The 20365-nt window shown below is 40.0% G+C and overlaps 1 protein-coding gene across 1 annotated transcript in view; it reads right to left on the reverse strand.

Moving 5' to 3' along the window:
- Positions 1-3059: 3059 nt before the first annotated feature.
- AFF2 (ALF transcription elongation factor 2) overlaps positions 3060-20365 on the reverse strand; it is a 306425-nt gene continuing 289119 nt past the window's right edge. The window contains exons 16-21 of the mRNA XM_088527446.1: positions 19926-20062; positions 16795-16866; positions 16356-16449; positions 12501-12550; positions 9366-9580; positions 3060-4775 (exon numbers count right to left, since the gene is read on the reverse strand). Coding sequence (XP_088383572.1) covers positions 4654-4775; positions 9366-9580; positions 12501-12550; positions 16356-16449; positions 16795-16866; positions 19926-20062 — 690 coding nt within the window. The 3' untranslated portion in view covers positions 3060-4653. The remainder of the gene's footprint in view (positions 4776-9365; positions 9581-12500; positions 12551-16355; positions 16450-16794; positions 16867-19925; positions 20063-20365) is intronic.

Raw genomic sequence — 20365 nt, forward strand, 5'->3', positions numbered from 1 at the left:
CATAGTATGTTGGCATCGTTTTCAGTTTTGACATTGACTTCAGTGACCACAGGACCCAGGTGATACCACTGTTACTTTATGTCATAGCTGCTTTGCTTGCATAATGACAGCAGAGGCAAAGATGACTGTATACACAGTTCAGAGGAACACACTAAGAACTTTGCTACCACTTAGCAGTTTTCAGTGTGCATCCTCTGTAAGGCTACCATCTCCTTTTCTCCTGTGCTATGAAAATTGAGCGTGAACTTTCTGTTGCAACTCTGCCCAAATGCACGTGCACACACATACGCACACACACTCACTCAGTCTTCAATGCTGTCTGCAGTGGAGTTTCTCCATCTCAAAGCAAAGTATATTAATATCTAAGTCAGAATCCTTTAACGGTCCCATTTTTTTCCATCTTTTAAGCTGCACTCACAAGACTAATCACTGGATTTAGATAGTATTACATATTAATAAAAACACAATGAAAAAAATCTTCCAAATATTTTGGAACCTGAGAACTCGTCAGTGATTCCAAACTATTATTATTATTATAATGGAAAAACAACATAAAATCTGTGAAATTAAAAAAATCATAGAAATCAAAATCCAGATTCAGTTTCTCAGATTTTGCTTCGTTAGAAAAAATAAAAATGCTTGACCCTTTAAAAAACACAACTGAAATCAACAGACCTGTCCCTGTGTTTCAAAGGAGGTCATCATTAAGTGAGACAATCAATATATTCACAAATAGGCTATTTAAATGATTAAAAGCCCAAAGAGCATGTAAGAAAAAGTGAAATGAAGCTAAAAAAAAGCAAGCTGGGAAGGATGTTACCAGCACTATTAAAAGAAGGGTGGCGAGCTAAACCAGAATGACTAAAAAATAGCAAAATACATAAAATAAAATAAAATATCACAAATCCTGGGCCAAACCTGGCTATCCAAGCTCAGTGTGACCTTTCTCAGCTGTTAGTTTGCTGGGTGGGAGGTGTGGTTGGTCCTTCCAAAGCAGCTGGCCGAGCACAGGCGAGGCTAGTGACCAATGGGCCATGGCCCAGTGGGACAGGGCCCAAATGGGACACATCACCTCAAGCTTTTGAGCCCTGCTCTTGTGGACCATGTTTCCCAGTGCATGTCCCGTGGCTGGAGATGCTCACTGCACTAAAAGCAGGATATTCTGCCTGCACATTGTCAAGTGCTTCACTTCCTAAGACCTGCTGTAGCTCTTGACATGGAGGTTAAGTGCTATGTAAATGCCTCACTCAAGCACTTAGGACTTTGCTGCCCTGGGATCTTGTACTGATGGAGCTCCCAAATGTTTGCATTTAGCCCTTTGCGTTGCATGCGCCCTTCACTGCTGAGCTAGGGTTGTTGCTCCAAACTCCCTGAAGCATGGGACACAAATGACAGTCTTGTCAGCTATGGCAATTTTATATGGAGCTTAGTGTCCTTCTTAAAGCCCAGCTGCAGAAATCAAGCAATTGCATCAGTCTTATTTTATCACTATTCAAAATAAATGTGTCATTTTCTGGCCCTCGGACTGTTTGAGAAATGCCTGAAAACACATCTTGAATTCAGCCTCAAAGCCTCAGGACCCTGAGGGCAAATACAAGAACCTAAAAAGTTCATTAAAAAAAAAAAAAAGAAAAAAACAAGATTTGAAGTCAATCCTGTAATTTTTTGGAGCTTGGTTCATATCTGTGAATGCCTGCAGTGGGCAGTGTTAAGAGCAGACACAGAAAATGCCCAGAAAATGCACACTGTTTCCTCATGGATTGCAACAAACAAACAATCTCATTTGATTAACTCTGCTTGAAATAATATTTTTAAGGGGTAAAATGATTTCACAGAGATGACATGTTGGCATTTGAAATGAGATGAATATAGTGCCTGTGAAAGTGCAATAATCCTTAATAACTAGCCCAAAAGAAGCATCATCCCCAGGGATAAGAAGGTAATTCACTCCCCATATTTAATTTGTTCCTAAGCTGCTTTTGAAACAAGACTGCTAAATAGTAAGTTGGCTTGTGATCCTAGGCTAGACTGCTGGACTTATTATAATCATGCCATTGATTCTGCATACATTTCAACTAAGTCACAGGATGCAAAATCAGGTGGACTAATTCCTTAAGCTGTTTAAGGAAAAGGCTGTTAGCACAGGCTAAATTTAGAGATAGGAGTCTGTTTACTACAAGCAACAGGGGAAAGATAATACACTGACTTCACCGATCGACTGCAGCTAGCTCTGTGAACAGCCCTGCCTCTGAAGGCTGTGTTTCAAGATGTCCCTATCTTCATAAATCCACAGCTGTCTAGGATTTCAGTCAACGTTAAAGAAAAAAGTGATGACAGTGCACTTAATTAGACTAAATAGTTACCGAATCCCCACAGTGGGACCTGGTAAAATGAATGGAAAACTTTGGCTTATGAGAAAACCACCACTGCTTCTCTCAGATATTCACTCTGCTTTAAAAAAAAAAAAAAAAAAAAAAAAAGGGCAGCTTTCTTTAAGTATTTTCTTTTCTCCTTTCTTTTAAAAAATAGGAAAAAAAAATCTGCATTTCCGGATAGTTTGTGGTTTTGTTCACTAGATACTGGGGCCAGAAACAGTGTGACAAATGCTTTTGATGTTTCAGCCAGGTTACCAAAACCCTGAAAGAAGAGATAAGGGTTTATTGACCGCTGTAGGAACAGGAATGTGCACACAGCCCAGGATGTGCACATTTCTGCAAATGGCCTTTGCAGATAAACCTAAACTGGATGATTTCTCTAATGATCCCTTAGCTGCATTTACAATACATTCCTGTGGAACAAAATATTAGGAATTATTGATTTTTAAGGCAAGGGAATATTAAAGGAAACTAATATACAAGTGCTACAGTGGTGTTTGTCTTAAATGTGCACTGGGCATAGTCCTTAAACCGCTCTTATTGCAAATATGCAAGGCCCGCTCTAAAAATCGTAACGGTCTGAATCTTTTAAATGGAAATTTGTCCTATTTATCTGGTCACAACCCAGTGAGCAGAATTCAATAACTCACCAGTTTAAAGGATATACAGGATTATATAGCAGAAGGTAATTGCAATTAACTAATATCTGGATGGCATTTAATACACATATTGTATTATTCCAATGAAATGAGACAGAATAATATTTACATTGCTGTGAGCATTTTCAGGTTATAGAAATGGAACTTACAGTTTAGTAAGGTATGCAGGTGTTACATCGAGAATGAAATGAGACCATTTAAAGTCTTGTGAAATATTGATATAAATTCATTTTGCTTTGTTTCATGCACCAGCGCTTCTTGCAGTGGCACCAGAACAGCAGTGCAGTTTATAACAGGGAAAAGAAGAAGAGGAAAGAGCAAATGTGAAATGGTCTAATTTATTCACAATTGCTTTGAAATTCTATCTGAATTGTCTCATTATTATTCACACATTGGAAGAATGGTCCAAAACTTGACAGCATGGATAAACAGATGCAGAGCTTGGAAAATAGGTAATTTGACTGAAGAATTCATGGCCATTATTAAACAAATGTTATATTTCTTTTGGGTAAATCTGGTGATTTTATTTAATTTGTCATTGTTTTCAAGATAGCAATATAATACTGTTTGTTTCTAATGCTCTGAAATGAACAAAACAGGTGTAAATTGATGCCACATGGAATTATAATGTTTCAACAGTAGTTGGTTAGAGAATTTCATGAAGAATGTGCATACAGTTATTAATGGACTTTTACATACAATATTGATGCTTAAAGTGTAGTGCTCCTGTTAAAATCTGCTTTCACAGAGTCACTATGCAAGAAGAGATTGTTCTATGAAAGAAAACCTTGGAATGATTATTTGCTTGAGATTAAACAGTAAAACGGAAAGAAATTTTACAGATTTAGTACAGGAATGGAAAGCTAATATTTTGAAATTGCCTACTGAATTGCATTGTGCTGCCTACTGAAATTATTAAGCTGACAATAAACAGGTAGAATGGAATATCAAAACCTCATTGCATAGTGTGTCATCCTTCTTTAATGAGGCATTCCTTCACCTTTTACCTCCTTAGAGCCTTGGTGATCTTACACTATGTACCTGTAAGATATCCACTGTTCTCTTTTAGAGATTTAGCCTATAGAAAGTATGAAATTTTAGCAATGATGTACTGTCTTAGGTAATGATGCCAGAATTAAGTGGCAAAACGCTTGGTTCAAGTTCAGAAGGCGATTTTGAGTGAATAGCTATAACTTCTACTAATTTATTTCAGAAGGGATTTCTCTTATATACCCTCAAATATTTAAGACGCTTTGTACTATTTCTCAGGAATCCATATCTTCTCAAAGTGCTTTTTTGTTTTCACTCGAAGGCAGCATGGACTTAAAACAATACTGCAGGGAATGTACCGTTCCATAAAGCACATAAGGATAGCAGGATCCAGGAGACACAAGGCATAGAAAATTGTCGAAAATGAGTAGATGGTACAACACATACTGCTCTTGAGTCATAAGTTCCATTTATGGTGACTTCTACTTCCAAGAGATAGGATATTAAAAAAGGCAATAAAAATGAAGTTACATGAATAAACTTCCAGAAATGAGTGGAGTTCCACCAGTGATCGTCTGTGCGCTGGCAGAGGTAGAGCAATGGGGATGCTGTGAATAGGGCAGCAGTCACTACAACAAATGAGCCTCAATGCGGAGCCAGTGGAGTCCTTGGCGAACGTAACGGACCAGATTGGTCATACTGCTGTGTTGTGTTAAGGGTCCCATCACTGAGTCCAGGTCTACAAAGAACTCTGCAATACACAGGAGACAGAAGTCATTGTTTCAGGCAGCTCTACAGAAATGTATCTATCACAACCATTTCACGCTCACTAGCTGTACTACAATTAATGAGTTGTAAAGAGCTTGCACGCGTGAGCACATGGTCTGCAGGGAAGACACACAGCAGTCCTGATACACAGGGCCTGCATCAGGGTGGCTCCAGTGTCAAGGTCAGAGGGTTATATAGTGACATCCTGTCTACAGTCTTGCTTAAAGCACTGCAAAGCACCTCCCCAGCAACTTCTCCATTCAATCCATGATTTTGAACCCATCACTATCATTTAGAAAAGTGTCCTGGCTCACCCTAAACATTGCAAGTGATGGAAAAAATATTTCTAGCTAAGCTGCCAAGAATCAATTGCCCTCACACCACAGAAATCACCTCATCATAGAAACCCCTCACAGAGTATTTCACCTGATAATGCTTCTTTAGGGTCAAATTCTAAAACTGGTGTTTCGCAACCCTCTTTACACTGGATTTTAAAACCACAGAATTTAACAAGGGCAACAATGTACTTAAACAGACCAAATTAGATTATCCATGTTGGAATTCAACCAAAACAAGGTATGAGTGGTTGCCAATGGGCTTACTTTAGCTTTGATGATCTTTTTCAATTTTTTAAGCCTAGTCTAGACTTGCTTTATGTATGATTTAAATAGCTGGCAATGAACTATGGCTTTTTTTTTTCTCTCTCTCTCCATGATATACTCTCTCCTGGGAATGAATGGCTGGCCTGGATCATAAAGAGGATCCTCCACTTTCTGTTGCTGCCATTGCAACAGCTTTGACTATCTGGTTATCCTGTACCAGGTTCAGAGGCCTCAGGGGATGGGGAGAGGAGGAAAAGGAAGAAAGGGAGAGAAGGAATGTGCCTGAAAATGACATCTCAGAGATGGGAATCCTCCTCAGCTGGAAGCCCCTCTGAGTGCAGAAGGCAATCAACTATCATGATGACCAGTGGCTGAGCCCCTACATTCACACCAATCTAAATCCAGTCCTCCCAGCACTCAGCTGGCTAACACTGTGTTGGCTGCAGCTCTCCAGAGTAGATGCAGGGTACAAAACCATTATCAGTGCTTTCTTCAGCATGCGGTGCTGCTTTGAGGTCTTCTACCCAAGTATTGACAGCCTGACCCTGGCCAGCTTGGGAGCTACCACTGTATCACAGCACAAAGTGATATGGCTGGAGGCAAGCATAAAGAAAGCTTAGGGATATCACTGTCGAGTTATGATTCTGGAGCCAGCAGTTACTTTTAATCTTCCTTCCTCTGTCTTTTATTCCCCTCCTCCAGTGTGAAATCAATACTTTTAGAAGTGAAATAATGCAGTGTCTTGCTTGCATTCTAGTGATCTAATTCTAGGCTCAACTAAACAATAATTGCTGTAAACACTGAGAATTCAGCCTGAAGGCTAATTTCAGTTTACCAATCTGAAATTATTTCTTGGAAAAGCAATAAACACTAAAGTCACTTATTTAACTTATATGTGAAATAACAGGCCTTCATCACTGCAGAACTGATGGTAGGATGGTTTTCTACTGTAGAGCAAAAGTGTTACCTTTAGAAGCTTTAAAAAATATCAGATTTTGTAAAATCAGCTGAGTTTGCTGCTATAACTGGTGAAGAGCTCTAAGGTGATCCAGCACAGACCAGCACGCGGGTTGGCTCTGGGACGTGTTCAGTTTAGACTGTTCTGCTACAGAGGCAGGTTTTATGACTTACTCGTATTCCCCAGCATGCCCTAAACTCCACTGACTATGGAAAATTCAACCACAGACACACTGCTGTTTGTTCCCCCTTTCCTTTTCAAGCCAGAGCAGCTTGGTGGGTCATCATTGTGCTGCTCTTTCTGCAGCTGCAGAAAGCTGCAGAGCTGCTTTTTTACTTTAGTGGTACACATTTATACAAGGCTGACAAGAAAGGGATCTCCTCCTAGTCTGAGCCAGCTGGACATGAGTCAAGTCCAAACTTATAGTGTGCTGGCGTGCTCAGAGGAGCTGAGCAGCCAGGCACACAGCGAGGGTGAGCTACAGACTCACTAATGGGGCTCCATACCACCTATAATGTGGAAGAGGTCTCCTGTGTCTGCATGGCCTTAACCTAAAAAACAACTCTGGTAGCAGCAGGAGTCTGATAGGCTTTAGGCATTACAATAACAGGGACCACAATTTTAGCCCAAGCCCTATTAGCTCATCAGGGACATGTTCTTGGGTAAGACCCCCCTGTGATTCAGAAGACCACAGGAAACAATGGGAGCTCGCCACAAAAAAAAAAAAAAAAAAAAGTCACTAGATCTGTTTTTTTGACTGAATATTGGATTTTCAATGAAACAGACATTCTTTTTTTTTTCTTTCTTAAAGACCATTCTAATTTCCAAGAGAAAACATTCTCATTTTTTAGGATGACCTGAATGCCTAAATCCCAGATATAGAGACCAGAAGATCTGTACGTGGCTGGGGTTTAGGGCAGAGCCTAAGGTTTGCACCTGTCCTGTTTGCAGCCATGGCAAGAGTCCACAGCCCAGCAAGGCAGGCCCTGTGCACAGCGGCTGCCAAGGGGGAGCGGAGGGAGCTGGAGAGCCAGGCGGGAGCCCTGGCCTAGCCACTCACATCTATGTGTTTTAAGTGCTTTCAGAAATGCAGGTGAAAACTGCTACAAATTACCATTACAGTTAGATTTCATGAGACAATATGTTACTTGTCAAGTCAAAATGTTAAATATATCCTTATGTAAATGAAATCCATCATGTGATATGATGAAAACCTGTAGTCTACTGCAGCTGTTCTTATGCACTTCTGTTTTCTTACACCATACTTTTTCAAATTGCAGTTTAAGTATGCAATTGTAAATCTAAAATTTAATTAGGAATGAGGTGTCTTTCCAGAGAGACTGTAAATACAGGCATGCTATAACATGTATGAACGTCTGATTTCTCTCTCCAGTGACTTACAAGATTATAGTCAAATGAGATTTGAAGCAACACAAACTTTCCATTCACTGTGTAAACAGTGCAGTTTGTGAAACAAGTAAAGCTATGACCAGACAGGGCTCAATCCTAGATGGCTTGCTCATGTGAAAAATCTTTATTCACGCATCCAATCCCACTAAAATTAAGGGTACTGCTCATCTGAATAAAGATTACTCCCATATGACTTATCTGAATAAAGATTGCTCCTATATGACTTTGTAGAATTGGGCTTATTTGATCATAAATCAAAATGAGAAAAAGAAGAGTAGAGGGGGGAGAAAAAGAATCAGTGTTTTTTTTCCTCATCCAGCTCCAGCACTGGTAACAGCAGTGCCTGGGTACATTTTCTGTCTGCTGGCTGAATGTCTGAGCTATTTTGATGCAGGCAGAACATTTAACAACTCCACAACACGCAGGGCTAATTACAAGATTATCGCCATCTCATTCTCCTATTGGAGTATCTTTTTTGCATTCCCAATATAATATTCTGCAATACATTTGACAGGGAATCACTTTCACATTTTGTGAAAATGGATGCAACTATGGAAAAAATCCAAAATGACTGCACTGCTACTAAACTAATGAATGTGAACAAAGACAAGAAGCAGTGGGGAGGACTGGACAGAGCTTCTATTATTGTTCCTCATCCAGGGATAGATCATTATGACCTACTATTCAGACATAAAACCATATAAATCTCAAGTTTGATTCCTCCAAATCAGTGGAAATTTGCCACTGACATTAATGGGAGTAAGATCAAACACCATACAGCGTGCATGTTTGTCGGGAAAAGTCAGCCATCTGAAGTTTCAGTATAATTTAAGAGAATGAGCCAATTCACAAAGAGACTATTTCCCACTTAGGCTTTGCACCTCCAGTATCAAAGAAAGCCTTGTTGATGATTTGTGTAAGCCCAAGCTGGAATCTGAATCATCACATTACTGTGGGGGCAGTTCATACCTGGCCAGCAACAGGGCAGACCTGTCCTTTAGTTACATCCCTGCAACTTCACTATAGTCGCTATAACCCAGGCACAAATCACTTGCCAGAACTCCTTGGAACAACCATGGTAAAGACTTATGTTTTGCTATTAGAAATAAATAGATGGATTTGCAATCGAACCACAGGACAGGCAAGGCCGTACTTTTCAGTGGACATGTCATAAGCAGACTCCCTGCAAAAACTTAACATCTGATGTTTGCTTATTGCCCTAGCCAGCATTTAAATAGTCTTAAACTGGCTGACAGAGCAGTCTGGAAATAACCTCTGGGCTCGAAGAGAAGCTGAAACTGCGAATGAATTTGCAGACGCAAAAGGCCTCATCACTTGGGGCTTGTGCCTGCTAAATTATTTGTCAGCTGCTCCGATAACCCTGTGTTCAGTGTGTTACACATATCTCCCCCTGTGCTTGACAAGGCAAGATTTAAGTTGGCTACAGGGGCCAGCGAGCAGATTTGGTCTGTTTGCTCAAGCTGTCACAGCTGTGCTCTTTGACGGGGCAGTTCTAGGTTCAATTCCCAACAATTTCTATTAGGACAGAGGAAATCTAACAGCGACGAGTGAAAGGGGACAAGGACACGGCAGCGCGGGGCACCTTTGTTCTCCTTAGTGAGCTTATCAGCCATGTCCCAGTGCTCGTAGCTCCGCAGGACGTTGTTGGTGATGTTGACGTGGCTGGCGGCCATGTGGTGGATGCGCTGAGGGATGGTGATGGTCCCTGCCGAGGAGGAGCCGGCGGTGCCCGCGCTGCTCCCGGCAGAGCTGGCTGGGGACGGGCTGAGGGACATGGGCGACGGTGTTTCTGTGCTCCTGCGGGAGGCAAAAGCAGAGTTAGTCCCACTCAAGCACGTTGCTTGCCCTGAGCTCACGAGAAAATCAGCTCTGCGCCCCAGCTGGAGGAGAATGTGTGGTTGCAACCCCTGGTTTTATGAGAGGGCAGCTTATAAACTGGGTCCGATTGAAAAGGGAGATTTAATTCTCCCTACAAATGAAGCTGTTATTTTAATATATACATATCTATCTATCATAAAAATAGAGCAATCTTTCAGAGAAAGAAGTATCTCATAGCTGTAATGATTTTTCTACCTGCTGCCAGAAGCTGCTATGGCAGTTAGAAAACACTCAATGTGCAATATTGGCTTATTATCAAAGCATTTTGTGGAAACCACAATGACAGTTTGCTCCAAATACAGTCACCACAATAAGCAAAGTGCAAGTCTTAAAAGCACCCTGCAGAGCAGTATTAGGAGCTGAGGTTACTGAAGGATTATGAATATCTCTATAGGATTCTTTAAGACTGACTATGGAGATTTGTTGCTAATTGCCTAAACTTCATCTCCACAGCTTTGTACAGAGCCATGTTTTAAGTTACCTACTTAGTGCAGCACTAATGTTCTAATATAGATTTTCCTTTAATTCTAATACCAGCAATTAGGAATCACCTGCTGGTGCAGGCAGTGTGAGGTCAGCACAGCACTCGCGTGCTCAGAGCTGCGCAGCACTGAACACTCATGTACAGCTGCTCTCCGAAAACTGGTTTCAGTAAAAACAATTATGGCCTCCAAAAATCTCTTGTTTGCCTTCATTTGGAACTGCTTGCCTAAACAAATGCATTCAATTTGCTGTAAAATACACTTGTGCCACGCTGCTCCCTGTGCTCTCTGCAGGAAGCAGGGATACCCCAACTCCTCGTGCAGGAACGTCCAGACCCTGCCTGGGCTGGGCAGTCACTGATGCCCTGTGCAGGACAGCAGCACGGAGCTCACCAGTCTCACGAGGTCCCCACGCAGGCCCCTGCGTGGAAATGCTCTGCAGTCACGATAGTCGCAGACATGAAGCATGGGAACAGAGCTGTGACGTGCAGGTGCATTAAAACAAGAAATCCGCCTCCCACGCCATAGCCCTGGGCTAGAGGACATTTCTGACACCAGTTTTTGCTGCACATTTTCCAGCTGTTTCCCTACTCTTCCCTGTGCTCAACAACAGGCTACTCATGATGAGGTACATTCTTTTTCCAGAGCTAAAGACTCAAGTTAGTTCAGATGCGAGGACCTTTTCACACAGCCTACATGTTAGAATTTAAGCATATCTTATGGCACAAACATTTTATTTTTAAGTCACAGAACATCCTGGTTGCTTGGCATGCCACAGTCTCTTTAAAGCACAGAAGAGCTGAGTTATACTTGATTAGGTCTGGGAACAGTTAAAAATCACAAAGTATCTGAGGGGACCAGGAGTATTTTGTTAGAGCCACTTACAACAAGCTGATGCACTTCTGCCAAATAAAGCACATTGTTCATTGGATTTACCCTGTTGTGCGCAGCCATTATTACTGTGGTGAGTCTATTAAATCTCTCTATTTTGTGCTTTCTGTCGCTAGAGGTGGGAAACATTTCTGTAATGAAACCAAGGAAAATTTGTTTCCTTGCCAGCCTGGAACTCAGGCCAACTTCATAGAGGTTCACAACCCTTTCAAACAAAAGTGGCCAGAAATTCCAGTAAGCCTAGATGATATTTTGATGATTTGAGATCCTGCGCCAGGCGACACTTCATAGCAACGGATAAGTTTTGCTTTGTTCAGAAAAGATTTGAGAATATCCTGCTGTTGCCCCATCCTGAACCAGATTATCTGTCTCCACTGGTGCCATACCCTGATGGTGTTTGGTCTTTTCTCTGTGATGTGGCCTCTCTTGCCATCTACAGTGAATTTACAGGGGAGTACAAGGAAACTCTAGACCCACTAGCACTGGGGACCGCAGCACGCGTGCTCCCTGCTGCAGCACCAGGCTCATAGCAATCCTGGGGCCACCAGGACACACCTGAACTGTATGGCAGCTCTCTGAGCCAGCTGTAGAGTTTTCCTTCTGAGACTCCACACATAGGCAACAGAAGGCCTAGGTATGAGTGGTGGTGTTTGCATGAAGATTAACATGCACCATGATAATATTAGGACAGGAAAGTCCTTCTGCTTTGTTTTATCTGTATGCGTGGCCGGAAGAAAGGATCAAAAACAATGTGTATTAGATGGCAATAAATGTGGCCAGACGAGAGTAAAGTTGCAGCAGCAACTCACACCATGGAAAGCAGATCGTAATTATACTTCTCAGATTTTGTAGTTGAGGTGAGCGTATTTTAACATTAGTGTAAAGCCTCTGATAATTGGTTGACTAAGCGCCTTCACATTCTCACCACTATTATGCCTCCAGTTTTATTAAACTGCACTTACCATATATCAATGAAATATTCATTGGTCTTTCTGAACGAATCATTGAAAAATCATTGCAGTGAAGGTTAACTTTACTTTGGCTTCCTGAAATGACACGGTACTTGCTAGCTAATTAACAGATATTTTTATGGCCTTCATTTGGCCTGAGATGCAAACTGTCAAAGAAGGCAGCATAGACTCACCAAGGTCTGATTTTAGACTCACAGGGGCTCTGCACAAAGACAAGGTGTGTTTCAACTCTTCTTTCCAACCCCAAAGACAAACAGCCCACATTATCTAATTTAATCTGGTTGGAACCACTCACCCTCACAAGCCCAAGGCAGCACTATCAACCTTGAACCCCTAAAATCAATTCTGTAGCACAAAAAATCTGCTACCTAACTGAAACATACCTGTAGCCACTCTGTCATGCCCAGCCCTTTGCCTCTAGAAGCACCAAAGCATTTTCACCCACCCCTTTGGTTGCTTGTTCCCAGACAGAAGCATCTGGCAGAAAATACTCACTTTCCGTTGCCGCCCCAAGGCGAGGGGGCCTGCGAGGCTTTTGAAGAATTCTGCAAGTACAAAACCAGGGGGTAAATAAAGGAGTTGCAAGTAAAATACAGAATACATGATTACTGCCAACGCAAGGCTCAACACTCCCTGTTTTTGCTGCAGAAGCTGCAGCACGTGCAGCAGAGTAGCTCAGCGCTAGCATCTCAGCATGGCTGGTGGGCATTGGTAGGTGCCAATCCGCTGCATGAAAGTCACTTGACAAAAGAGAGAATACAGCAAAGCCCCAGTAAGAGCAGACATAGTTTACAAAGAATTGCTTTAATTACACTTCTTAAAATTTTATGCTACATTTTTTTATTTTACTATTTTATGCTGTCCAGAGCACAGATAGCTTTCCACCTTCATGGAGACCTGCACGTTTTTGATCAGAAACAAATAGACACAAATCCCGGAGACGATGCCTTAAAGAAATGCAATTCTCCCAAGTTGCCTGGAAAGGTGACTTGCAATTCTGATAGCAGGAAAAATAAATCTTCCTGTAAGGATCTGCCTAAATCTCCTTTTCTCATGTATTTTATTTGCACAAACAGACTCTCCTTACCTGTTTACTCATTCTACCTTTCAAGTCTATGTATCACCTTGTCTAAGCTTGTACAAAAAGACTGCTCACCAACAAAAAGGCCTAGATTTTTTCAGTCTTGCTCAACCTAGATGGCATCTTATCTTCTGACAGTTTCCAGATGGCAGTATCTGGGCTGAAGCTATCTATGGGTCCTTTCTGAAACAGATCAGCGTGACCTCTACTGCAAAGATATCAGCATGCAAGTGAAAATTAAAATCTAATGTTATAATTTCTCTGCAAAGTATTACTGTTACTATTACTACAGGATTCACTTGACTACTGTAATTGATGTTTTAGCACATACAACACAGAGATTCAGTGGAGTACTTAGCAATTAAGTGCATGGCCCAGGGCCATGCAGAAAACTCAGGGAGCAGAACCCGACCCTTGATGTTTATTACATGCCTAAAATTGCTAAGCACTATTGACCAAAGCAGAAAACTAGAACAGGGGTCTTCCTTGTATATTCCTCTGCATGTCATTATTTCATTAAAGAAGTGAGCATCAACTTTTGGAGCAGACTGCAGCTGTGGTTTAGATTTTTGTTACATATTGATATGTCAGAAACAAGGAGTCTTTAAAGGTCTTTAGGAATTAAAAAGTAGTGTGATGTTGGCTCACGCTGTCTATACTCTGTTCCAGAGAGTGTCTGGGGACAATACCTGAAGACTAGATCTTTTCTGGAGGTAGACATATGACTGAAAACTTTTTTTTTTTCCCAGAGTCACATTGACAACATATTTTTGAATGAATAAAAACCGTCCTCAAATTTATAAGTCAAGGGCAGCAAGAGAAGTCATTTTTGCTGATTTTACAAAATTTAAACATTTATGTTTGTTGTTATATCAAGTTGACATGAAATTTCAAAGCTATTTTTTTATGATCCAAAAGGTTAGTTTATATTGTGAAATGTCAAAAATATCAAACTGAAACTTGGAAATTAATCAAAACCACCCATGACCCATGTGTGGTTTCAATTTGGAGTAAGTGGCATTTGTGAGGAAAGACAATTATACTGAAAGAGTCCTCCCTCCCTCTCTCTGTTGTAAACAGTAGGTTGCCTTTCACAGTTGAAATTGTGCAAAACTTTGAACAACAGCTCTATTAAAATAGTTAATCCATTTCATTTATATACAGATTCTTGCTAGTGAACACAGAGAACATTATGCCCTACGAGGAGAGGCTGAGGGAGCTGGGCCTGTTCAGCCTGGAGAAGAAAAGGCTGAGAGGGGACCTGATCAGTGTCTATAAGTACCTCAAGGGAGGGAGTGCAGAGGACGGGGATGGTCTCTTTTCAGTGGTGGCCACTGACAGAACTAGAGGAAATGGCCGCAAACAGAAGCACCAAAAGTTCCACAGGAACTTAAGGAAAATTTTTTTAACAGTGAGGGTGACAGAGCACTGGAACATGCTGCCCAGAGAGGTTGTGGAGTCTCCTTCTCTGGAGATCTTCAAAACCCGCTTGGACGCAGTCCTGTGCCACGTGCTCTAGGTGTCCCTGCGTGTGCAGGGGGGTTGGACTAGATGATCTCTAGAGGTCCCTTCCAACCCTAAGCATTCTGTGATTCTATGATTCTATGAGTCTATGCAGCAATAGAAAACTAATATGCAGTTAATAGCTCCTATTCTTTTCTTTCCTCATCCTGTGCATTTATTACAAAGAGATTCTGAACATATGATCCATATACACAAATAGCATTTCCAGTTTGTCTATTTCAGTATATTTTTAAAAATACTCTTTTTCATTTACATTAAAACACATTTTCGGTGCAGAAACAAGAAAATAGTCTTATGACATGTAATGAAGGACATATTACTGCTCCCACATATGTTCTCTCCTTTGCACAGCTTCAGAGAAAAAAGTGGCTTTAATGGTAATCACACCAACTTTTTTTGTCTTGCTTTTTTTTTTAAAAAAAAAAAAAGAAATTATTGCTCTCTGTGTGAAGTTTATCAAATGATTGCCTAATAGTCATTTTTGTAAGAGACTACTTGCATTCATGCTGGATTAGATCTGAAGTGAAGATATTTTATGAAAATGCTGATCCTGTAAATGTGTCCAACTCAAGTTAGATTTTTTCCTTGTGCAAAGCCCTGACAGAAAACCTACTAAACCCAGACACTCCTGATGACTTCAGAAGACCGTCGATTTAAGCAGAAGACCAGCAGTAATTTTACTCAGATACATACATAGTTACATATTCACATACATAAACACACAGAGAAGTGAGGTCAAGGCTGATATGGGTTGCTGACAAGACAGTTTCAGAGTTTCACAAAAGAACAACTATTTTACTTCCATTTTTCATTATAGTATATATAAAAATGCAGCATTAAAGGCTTTACAGTTTTCTATTCAAATATATCAGAGTGTGGACCAAACTCAAAGAGGCTGAAAAAATAAGAAAAGCCTCTGATGGGCTCACAAACCAGTATAATTATATAATTATAGAATAATAGGTAGTAATCAACCATAAGAATTGATGCATGGCTTAAACACAGCATTAATTTGTATAATACAAATATCAAAAACTATGGAAAGATGAAGAAACATTATGTTTCTCTCATTTTAAGAGCAGTGTGTGATGTTCTTGAAATAAGGTAAATGGCATTTAACAAAGTAAAGTAAAATTGCCTTGGTCTCATACTCAGCTGATCTCCACTCATTTTAAGGTAAACTTTCAAAATGAAGATGAGGCAATTTGAAGTTCCACAGAAATAAGAGAGAGCGCAAAAGGCTGCTCCTCTTGAGCCTAGGTCGCAAGGCACCAGACTGTTACACTGGAGATAACTGAACTCTACTGAAGAAGTGTCCAAGAAATCTCTGAATGAATCTGCAATAAGCTCCAGTAAGTTTAGCTGAAATTAAAAACCTAAATTTAACTAACTAAAGGCTAAATATCTGTTTTATTTTGGTTTGCTTGGGGTCAGTTCATAATCACTTGCACATTGAAATTGTGAAAGAATCAGAATTTCCTTTACAGAAACTTGCATAAAAATTACACGGCATTGAAAATAATGTTATATTAGTAGAGTTACTGAGTATGCTCTTTCGAAACAAGTGGCTAATCTAAAAATCCCCAAATCACTTCTGTCCCCATCCCCTTAGAGCCATTCTGATCGCATTTCCCAGGGGAGAGGTTAAATGTGGGGCTTCAAGTCACGCAGTTATACTTGCAACAGCCCTCAGTGCTGGTATGAATTTCATTTTGCAGCAATAAATTAAACGGAATAAAGATTACCTTAAAATATTCCATCAGAGATCTGGAGTACTTCATAGCATGGTCCTTCTTTAGTTTAAACATTCTCAAGTAGAGAAGTGATAAGCATCGGTAGCTGTGGTAATTAGGAAAGGATTATGTTAATTCCATTGCTCAGTGAAACCTATAAGGCTGACCTATATTTTGCAGTTTCTGTTCTAAGTTTAGATTGTGAAACATGAGCAAATGGAGAAATTTTTTTAATAAAAATAGTCAAAAGCATTAATAACCCATCTTGATAAGAGTACAAATTAGAAGAATAAATGTTTAGTCAACTGCTGAAGAAATTCATTAGTTATCCCTTAATAGTATAATGGAAAACAAGAATAATGACCTTCTGTAAGCTGCTTAAGTAATTCAGCACTTCTAAAGTCCTCCTCAAGTTGTTAACCGCTTCTCTCATTGTTGCAATGGGACTCACCATAAAACTGCTAGTTTCTTGTCCCCTTCTGTGGCAGAAGAGCCTGTGAAATTCTTGAGTCTCATTGCATATCTTGGCAGAAAGGTAAGGAGAGAAGAAATTGTGAGTTAAGGTATTTCCAAGAGAATTTGACACTGAGAAATAACAATCACATATAGATACAAATCTCCAAGCACAACAGTTAATGATCACATTGTCCCATAATGATGGGATCAATACAACATTCAACAGAAAGCATCACTTAATCTGGAGGACTAATGCAAATCATCAAACCATTTTCTGGGCCAATAAGGTGAACTATTTCTGAGAGCATTAAAGATCGTTATACCCAGCCATCTAAGCTGGGTCTAGCAACCTTTGTGATGAGTGTTGGAAGAAGCAGAAGATCTCAGCCCCGTACATACTGAAGAGCAGAATAATATGTAATGAGGTTTTAAATATAATACTTTGGGTTTGAATAATACCTTCAAAATCCTTCTCATAAATGCTTCTTCAAAGCTTTTAAAATGTTTTATATAGAAAATAGGTTTAAACACAGGAAAGGTCATGTTCACAGCTTTCTAAGTTCTTAGGTCCATTAATTTGTGAGGCTTGTATACTTTGTCTTCCCTCTCTATTTAATTGCTGCTGTCCAGCATTTGAGTGATCAAAGATTGAGTATTCCTGCCTCCTCTCTCTTTTTTCTCTTTAACTGAGCACACTCCATTCCATGCATTTAGTCTCTTGAAAATCAATTCATCGCATAAAATCATTGTTCTGAGCCTTAATGCAATTTCACATGTACTTGTGTTAGAATAAGTAATAGAGTTCAGTGTTGCATAAGAAAGTTTTAAGGTATCCAGGCAGCCTTGATGAGCTCTCATTTGCAAGGAGGTAATGGAGTGCAGGCAGGCTGTGTTGTTCTCGCACTGCCTTCATCCCATCATCCTCATCATCAGTTCTGAGTACAATACCTGATGCACTTCTGCTTCCCACCTCACCTGCTCTTTGTTATTATTGTCCCTGTCATACTGACTGAATCCCAAACAGAGCTGTGGGTCTTGCTGGGATTTGCAGCATCAGTCTAGGGAACTCTAGTGTTAGAGGTAACCTCAACACCTTTGGCAGTCAGATCCCTGATATTCTCAGTCTCTCTGATGCTCTGCTTGGTTTCACAGATAGTGTCTCAGGGCAGCCACAGCTAAGAGAAGAGGGGAAATGCGGCCTCTAAAAGAGGGAAGAGGGAAAGTGAGAAAAATTTCTTCTTCATATCCTGCAATGATAACCTATGTTAACATTAGCAGCCACAGTAAGAAAGGGTGTGCACGACTGCATGCTTAATTTGCGCGTTCAGCAGTCACTACTGCAGGAATTGGGTATTTGTCCAAGGAGGTTACTGAATCCATACCAGCCTACTGCTTGCCTAGATAGTCGCTATTTCGTTTGCCTCTGGTGACTGACAGCAATTACATAGGTAAATCGGTCTCTCACTGGTTACCTATGAGTTGCTGAACACACAATTTTGTAAATGAAGCTCTACTTTAAGCCCTTAGATGGTAAGTGGTGGAATGAATCTCACTTGACTTCAGCTATTTAGAAATAGGACATCGACCCTATGAAGTCATCCAGATTCCTCCACTGCCCGAACTTCTGAAAAGACAGGCTGCTGGACTGAAGGTCAAAACTCTTCACCTTTGTTTTGTGGTTTTCTAAACTAAATACATAAATAAATGGTGGTTCCTTATGAAGGAAGGCTCACTTATCTAAAGAAGAAAGTTCCTGCAATTTACCCCACCATATGGCTGCGCTTGTGTAGCTCAGCGCAGAGAGCATCGAGTTATCTGCCGTGACACCACAGGAATTCCAGCACGGAGGAGCACAGATAGGGCCCTCCTGTTCATAATCCTGCTCCTCTTGAGGGCTTAACATAGACCCTAAATGTTGAATGAGCATCATTTTCATCGAGTAATCTCTTTAGTCTTTTGCCTTCTCTTTAACAAGTATAGAATATAAACACATGTTTTTAAATATTTAACAGGCATATTATTTATCTGAGAGTAAGAGCTTCTTAAGATCTGATACATTTTATTATGTAAATACCTACTTACTCAAAATGTAAAACATGCATTATTTTTCACAGTCTCTTAATGCTAATCTGGCATGTTAAAATCCTTCACATTAACAAAAAAAAAAAAAAAAAAAAACCACTCCTGTCCTATTAAAAAACAAACACTTTGGGTCTGATTCTTCTCCCGTTCTTTATCTGTAAATTGCCAGTAATTACACTGACATTAATGGTGATATTCCCAGTGTACACTGGGGAAAGCAAAAGGAGCATCATATTGAAGAGGAAAAATCCTGTTGTTCTACTCACAGATAAATTTAATCCTGCTTGATTTTGCTTTTGATAATTTGTATGAGCAAAGCAAACAAGCTCATTAGTCACTCAGGAGACAATCTTTTCTGTGGAGCCCACACTTTCAAACAGCCAAATATAACAGAAGCAGATTTTCAAGCACTAACTCAGGATTTTTTTTTTTTTTTTACTAAGCAAAGGCTCTCTCATCTATAATCTGGTCTAAGAGTCTTCAAAATTGCATTAAAACTAATTCAGCGGAATTCATCTGGTTCACACTGCCTTCACATTAAAAAGTATACTTTTAAAATATAATGCATGCAAAAAGCTTTCTCTCTGGTTATGATCTTATGTACCAAGTTTCAGCTTGGAATGGTTTTTTTACAGCCAAGTTATAAACCTCTAAAAACAGGGTTTGTAATAGAAATCCTGATAGACTCACTTTAATGTTTTGAATTATAAAACTACACCTTTTAAAAGACAAGTGTCATTGCCAAACAGTGAAATTACTATACTTTACTTCCACCCACTACATTTCAATTTTAATTTTATGAATATTGCAAATTATAACACTCACATTATAACCTCTAAAGGGGGTAATTTATAAAAGCAGTGTCCATCAATTATAAATTTTCCATGACATTAATAAAATGGCAAGAACTAATTATGATGACTTCTGAGATGAAGATGCCTTGGACAAATCATTAATACGTTCAAATGATATTTTTTAAAACATAGCAGGTTCTAATTACGACTGAAATGAGATTATGAAAATGATCACAGAAAGGACATTAACCTGATGAGTTCCACAGTCTCCGAGTACATGGTGTATGGAGATTTAGCTTCTAATGGATCTCGCTCCATAGCGTTCCCACACTCGATGAAGGAGAGGGCAGCATCAGCATAATTCACTGCTTTGCCGAACTTCTCCAGCTGAAATAGGAATGGCACCATCAAGAAAATGCTTCAACTTTAATTTCTAGGTAGACAGATCACAACACAAAGCAACACCAGCATTTAAAATAAAAGCAAAGTGAAGCTGGTGGTTAAAGGTGAATACATACAGAAATTAAAGCAAGGTCTATGTTTTTACCATGTCTTTTCAGGTAACAAGGCCAGATGCTTGACAGAAGTAAATCAATGTACGTTCACTGACGTCTGTGGATTTACACAGGCAATGAAGGATACTCAGCATGCTTAAACATGAGCTCCTTATTGCTCCCTGATGCACGAACC

Source organism: Tinamus guttatus, unplaced genomic scaffold, assembly GCF_059628265.1.
Source record: "Tinamus guttatus ecotype Peru unplaced genomic scaffold, ASM5962826v1 Tinamus_guttatus_pri_ptg000287l, whole genome shotgun sequence".
In the NCBI taxonomy this organism is placed as follows: domain Eukaryota; kingdom Metazoa; phylum Chordata; class Aves; order Tinamiformes; family Tinamidae; genus Tinamus; species Tinamus guttatus.